This window comes from Cyprinodon variegatus, unplaced genomic scaffold, assembly GCF_000732505.1.
Source record: "Cyprinodon variegatus isolate N-32 unplaced genomic scaffold, C_variegatus-1.0 Scaffold636, whole genome shotgun sequence".
Taxonomy (NCBI): domain Eukaryota; kingdom Metazoa; phylum Chordata; class Actinopteri; order Cyprinodontiformes; family Cyprinodontidae; genus Cyprinodon; species Cyprinodon variegatus.
Window position 1 is genome coordinate 122,243 of NW_015151089.1, and position 6,788 is coordinate 129,030.

The following is a 6,788-nucleotide window of genomic DNA, read 5'->3' on the forward strand; positions in this document are numbered from 1 at the left end:
TTGCCAGATGTCACTGACTCTTAGGCCATAAATCTAAAGAAAAACATTTTTTTTTACCCATAGACAGCCATCCTAAACGGCCAGATTGGGAAACATCCCAACCTGGCAACAATGCACGTAAGATGGAAGCGTTAGCTTTTAGATGCAAAACCTTATGATTCACCACAACATATGTTTGCAATATATTCTAACATAAATTTACCAAATGTAAGAGGAACATCGTAGTTTGGTTTAAAGAAGGAATTTTAATTTTATTATAATTTAGTTTGTTGCAAGGATTTTACAGTTTGAAGAAATAGAAAATGACACCATATGCAAACCGTCACAAGGATGCGCATGACACGGAAGATACCGCCTTATTTCAATACAAAAATTGTATCGCTTTATTTTTGGCGGTGGACTTTCATCTGGAAATGAAATAAAAAAACATTTTTTGAAAAAAGAAAATTTGAAAAATAACTGAAAATAAACAATAAATAAAAAAGTGAAAAAAGAACTGAAATAGAAAAATCTGGGAAAACCACAAAGTTGTTTGCATACCTTGTTTAGATTCATTTTGAAAACTGTTTTCAAAGTTTCATTTCTGTTTTGAATTTTTTTTTTCACTTCCATTGACAAAAGCTGTTCTATCTGTGCAAAAATAATGGAGCAAAATTCACTCCATAGTTCTCCTTTCTCTCAGTCCTTTCTAAAAACAGCAAACCCATCCACACCACCATCCTCAACCCGCACGTGCACATGATCGGAGAGGACGCGGCCTGCATCGCCTACATCCGCCTGACGCAGTTTGTGGACAGCCAGGGCCGTCCCCGCTCCAGCCAATCAGAGGAGACCAGAGTATGGCACCGCCGGGACAGCAGGTGGCAGAACGTGCACTTCCACTGCTCGGGAGCCCCTGCTGCGCCGCTGCAGGGATGAGGTAACAGAGCTCTGACAGGGTGCAGACTGCTCTTCAGAGAATCAGACCATGATAAATCACTTTGACACTTTTTCCAACCTTTTGGTTAAGATAAAGTGTACAAACATTTTAAGCCTGTTGATTAAATCCCAAAGTCACTTCTGGATTTCCCCTGATTTCCTCTCATTAAAGCAAAACGGTGTAACTTTTGACCCAAAATAATTGCTTAACTTTACATATATAGCTCGATATATAGCATATATGGATGATTTGGTTCTGGCTGACCTCTGCAAAAGGTCCAAACCCTCCCAGGTGATTTAATGTGCTTATCTGGACATAAGTCATTGCTTTCAGAACAAGCCTCTCCCCTCTAAACCAGAAGGTGGCGGCAGAGATACTTTGAGGTGGAACATCCTAACTAATTCAATTTAATTGTTTTCATATTAACCATAAACTGACAACAAAAATGCATTAATTAAGTATTCACATCAAAACACTGACAGCTAAAGATGACAAACAGAATCCATGGGCTTTTCAAAATAATTCATTTTTTCTGCATTTTTTATTTTTATTTTTTTCAGTGTCCTGTCTGGCAGTGTGGCAATAAGAATATTTGTCTAGATAATAAAAAGAGCCCAACAGATTTTACTTTCACAAGTGGAGCAGTACAGCTATCGCCATAGTGTTCTGCTTTATTTATGCATGTAAATAACTTTATTATGATTATGCAGGGAGTATTACAGATTATATGAACACTGTAATGTAAGTAGAACAGGAAAGGAAAAGCAGGAAAAATTAGAAAACATGAAAGAAAAAAGAGATAAAAGGGAGATAACGATTTAACGTCCTCAGTCTGCTTCATCACTTGCGAAGAGATGTAAAAAGAACAGCACAGTATAAGACATACAATAAAGTGTCACCTCACTTTTCCTGTATTGATCTAGAAGAAACAGGAATGCGTCTCTTCAAGTCATGTAATTACATGTTTTCTATGTTATTACAGATAAAAAACAAATGTTTGACCCATTTAATGTGTATGCAGGGCCATAAATGAGAAATTTGGACATCATATATGTATAAATATGAGTGTAGATGTTGTTTGACAAGGACTTCATGAGAACCTGGTCCGTTTGCAAGGATTCATTTGAAAATTTGGTGGATTTCTCGTATGGTAGATTATGTGCTTAGCATAGAATGACCCTAAACCTGGAAGTTCAACGTCTAGCTCCCCTGGTGGCCAACATATAAAGTTTCTTTTTTTATTATTATTATCATTATTATTATTTTTTGTGGGGGTTATTTTTTATCATCAGCTTTTAAGTCAGAAACTAAAGCTTTGTGCTCATGCATCTAGTATATTTTATATATAATTTCAACAACCTTCATATAAACTGTATTTGTACAAAAAAAACCAAAAAGAAAACAGTATCATGGTGCTGCCACCGCCATTTTTCTCTGTGTTTAGAACAGCTGTGTTTTTCTTAGATTTTTGAATAGTTATAAACCTGTTTCACGTCTCAGAACAGAGGGACCAAGCTTTTATGCAAGACAGAAAGCGGAATTATTCAAAAGGCGTTTATTAGAACTACGGGCTGCGGATCGGCTGAAGCAGCGGCTAGGTCGTCTGTCACAGGTAAATCTGGTTTGCTAGTACAGTCCATGCCCATAGAACGAGGTAGGATCCAGCCGGTGGGCTGCCAACAAGATGCGGCGGGTGCCGCCCAGAGTGTCCAAGATGCTGCAGCCCTGGAAAACGAGCAGGAGTCCAAAAACAGGACAGGCAAACAGGTCAGGAACAGGAAGGCTCAGAGGTTGAGAGGCAAAACAGGATCAGGAAATCAGAAACACTAACGTACGCTAAAAACAAAACTGGCTAGAGAGAACAAGATAATCTGGCTCTGATGTCTGGATGCAAGCACCTTAAATAGAGGCAGGAGCAGGTGGATCAGATGAGCAGTGATGAGAAACTAGGCAGAGTTAGACAGGTGAACGGAATGAGTAATTAAGCCAGTCATCAGTGCCAAGATCATGACAGTTTCCTGGTTAACGCATTCTGGTTAACAAGATTTTATACAGTCCTGAGGAATCTGTCTTTCATCCTGACCCCTTCAGCAACACACAGGGTTACTGCAAAGGATCAGTTTTAGAACACGATGGGTCTATTTTGGCTATCCAGAAAAAAAGTGGATCAATCTTTGTACTAAAATATTCTGTCATGTTTGTGGACATTAAGATCTAAAGAGAATCTTCATCTCCTGGAATTCAGTGAAAGGGGGGAGTCCGATAAAAAAAAACATACAAGAGAGGGGTCACTCCAGTGGCTGGAAGTTGGAGGGGATTTGCTGGGAGTTGGAGGGAATTTGGCTGCTTTCTTTGAGCAGCTCTCGTGGGAGGGATTTGGACAGATAATAGAGAGAAACAATACAGCACACTGACTACGCCCTGGATTCATGTTGCTCTCCATTGTTTACTTTCCTGATTTCTGTCACACTAGTGACATCATCAACGCAAACCCAGTGTGATGGTGTCACCAGACACGCAGCTGTGGGGGGACAGAGGCCATGCAGGTGCCAGCGAGGAGTTAGACCCAGGGAGCCAAATGCCGATTGTTCGGCCCAAATTTGAAAAACACGCTTTAACTCAGTATTTTCATTGGGAAAGAGACTTTGGTGACTAAAGTAGACATGAGGCATGGAAACAGAGCCACAGCCGGGTAGCAGAGAATCTATAGATGGACTAAAAGGGTAATCAAAGATGGATAACAAAAACAAAAAAGCACAAAGGAGGATGGACTGCTTTGATATATCAAGCCTGCATTCATAGAACCTTCCCAACTTTATTAAATTAAACTGTTTGTGTGAGTTTTTATGTGTACTTTTGGCAGACTTCTAGCATCATCAATGGTACCTGTCACAGATATTGTCACGGTTTGGCTATGGTTAGTTGACCAAAAAGCAAAGGCAGGGAGGCAGAGGTGAAGCTCTTGTGGATTTAATAATGACTTAACAGAAAACAGAGGCAGGTTATCCAAAAATCCAAAAAGAAAACAAAGTCCAAACAAACATGAAACCAGGAGTCCAAAAATCCAAAAATCAAAACATGAAAACTAGTCTAAACGTACCAGAAACCATGGAGACATCAGGGGTCATAAGGAGGATGGCACAGAGAGAAGGAGTTGGAGCAAGTTTGACGGTGTTTGACGAGGACCCAGCAAAGGGGAACTGAAGAGAGAGGGCTTTTAAAGGAGACTGAGACAAAGAGGGCTAATGAGGAAACTGGGAGCAGGTGTGCACAGAACAAGAGAGGGAAAGAGCTAGGGAAGAAGGAGAACATAAGAGGGCAGCAGAGAGCAACAAATACAAACCTGGAAGACTGGAAATAACAACAAAATGATAATTAAATTACTAGGACTAAAAAACATGGAGAAAACAAGGAGTAAAGTCAGACTGAATACTCAATAGAAAAACATAACAGAAACAGAAACCTGACAGATATTTAATTCTACCTCTAACTTATTGCCTATTTTTCTCTCCCACAGCCACCCAGAGGAGACAGAATGGAGTCAACGATCCGAGAAAAGGCTTCAGCTCTGAGAGAGATTTGCAGGTGGATGGGGGGTGGATTTGAGGATTTTTGGGACTGGGCGGGTCGTCCTCCTGCACTCTGCACACCCACCTTGTGCTTCTCTCTCTGCAAACCATTGCAGACAGTTAGGGCAACTCCTAACTCCCCCAACCTACAGCAGCAGTGCAATAGCAGCTGTGACCAGGAAGCTCTTTACGCCTGCGTCTCCTCTCCAGCTGGCCTGCATGCGGCCAAACACCCGGACTATCCTTATCCTGTCCCCCCGACACGCGGCGCCCTCCTGTTGATGCTTTTCCTCCTATATTATAAAGTTATGGTTCTAGATGTTATTATGGCTGCAGTCTCTTGTTGTGCTCTTTCTACTGTACAGTATATTTATTACCTGTTTGAATCCCTCTCTTTCTTCTTTTTTATGAAAAGCATGACTCCTACCTGTACTCTTACTATTATGGCGGTTGGTTTTTTTCTCTGCACGACAAAAGCTGCCTGCGTGAAGCGAACAAACAGAACCACATCTCTTACATAGAGAGAAACATGTGGGTGTATTTAACTATGTGTTTTGTTACTTCTTTGTTGTTTTTATCCTCCCTTTTATTCTCTCTGGAGTGTTGTTGACCCCTGAACCGACGCCTCCGTGTATTATCTGAACCCCACCTAGCTGCTCTGTGAGACAGTGAAAAAAACCATGCAGCATGCTACGATATTCCTGTTGTTCTTAGCGGTTGGAGTTTACACCCTCCTGCTGTATATGTATATTTCCAGTTTCATTGTGGCAGTATTTACTTGCATGAGTTAATGCATCAATTAATTCAATGTTGCTGTGCATTTTACTGAATTCCTCCTCTATCGGGCTGAACTGCTGGTGAGCTTCAATCTGTTTCCTGGGTTGAGTTGATGCAGATTATGTTATAAATTCAGTATGAAATATGGATGTAAGCTTTTATGACTATTTCCTTGTCTCCTGAACAGAGTAAGAATGGCTATTTACTGTTTATCAAGCAAAAATGAAAATAAAAAATTTCCTCTCCCAGTTGTTTATTTTTGCTGTTTAGATCTAAAACAATTGCGTCTCTATTTTTCATACTGAAAAACTATTTATACTGTTTTTTTTGTCACATTTTGTGATAATGCACCACATTTCAATCTATTTAGATGGGATTTAACACGACAGATCAACACAAAGTTGTGTAATAGCGAAGTGCAAGTAAGAGACACAGTATTTACTCACTTGAAAATTTCTAAGAACATTTTTAGGGGTGGGCCACTTGGTGCGAGGTTCTGTTACAGAGTTTGGTTCACCTCATATCAGAAGGTAGGAGGAAAAAAAATCAAAAAGTTTAATGTATAATGCATGAGAATTGCAAAACAGGCTGCAATTCTGTTTTGCAGCCTGTTTTGTCTCACCCGGCTTGCCACAGGTTTGCCTGCTGTGTCTAAAAGTAGCAGCAGCAGCAACCCAGACTGACAGCAGCTCATTGGATCATTTGGATCACGTGTTGCCTGGTGCCGCAGGGCTTTACCGTATTAACAGGAGAAGCGGCACATGTGAAATTAGACCCTGTTTTCGGACAACATGCAGTGATTTATTACCGTATTAAATCAGGTTGGGTTATCAGGGAGAACATGCTAACTCCATGCAGGAATCAAACCTGTAACCTTCTTGCTGCAATGCAGCAGTGCTACCCTCTGCGCCACTGAGCCCCATTACCAGCTCATTTGAAGGATAATTTCATGTTTTCAACCTTTGAATAGAAACAAAACACTTGTATACAGAAGTAGGTATAAAAACAACAAAAATTCCCAAGCAGAAGGGTAATAATTCAGACGTTTCCATGAACAAAAGATGTGATCAAATGCGAAATCAATGAACATTTCAGTTCAATTCAGTCTATTTGCATAGAGGCAATTGATAACATGTAATCCTACAGGCCAATTTATGCTTCTGAGGCATAGCCCCTTTAACAGCGCAAACAAAAAGCAGCTGTGATTGGTCCTTGGTATGCCTTTCCAGCTGTCTGTGTGGTCGTCCTTCTCGATTCGGTGCCGGGGCGCGCCATTTTTAAAAACCGTGTAACAACTTACTATGGACAACTACGACGAAAGGTTAATCGAGGAGGTTCGCTCCATTAACAGAACCTGTTCTTCTTCGATATCTAGTAACTCTAGATCCATCTCCGTGACTGTGATATCTTGCAGGCGCGCCATTGTTGTTTTGGAAGATAAACACACCAGCTGGCAGCGCCCAAATTCTCGTGACCATCGGCCGAAGTTCTCACGATTTCTCGAATAGGCTCCCCCTTGCGCT

General features: G+C 40.8%; 1 protein-coding gene across 1 annotated transcript in view; it reads left to right on the forward strand.

The window, feature by feature from the left end:
- Nucleotides 1-5,498, forward strand: part of LOC107096604 (calcium/calmodulin-dependent protein kinase type II subunit beta-like) — a 117,067-nt gene extending 111,569 nt beyond the window's left edge. Inside the window, exons 19-20 of the mRNA XM_015393336.1 lie at nt 683-919; nt 4,437-5,498. Coding sequence (XP_015248822.1) covers nt 683-918 — 236 coding nt within the window. The 3' untranslated portion in view covers nt 919; nt 4,437-5,498. The remainder of the gene's footprint in view (nt 1-682; nt 920-4,436) is intronic.
- The last annotated feature ends 1,290 nt before the right edge of the window (nt 5,499-6,788 follow it).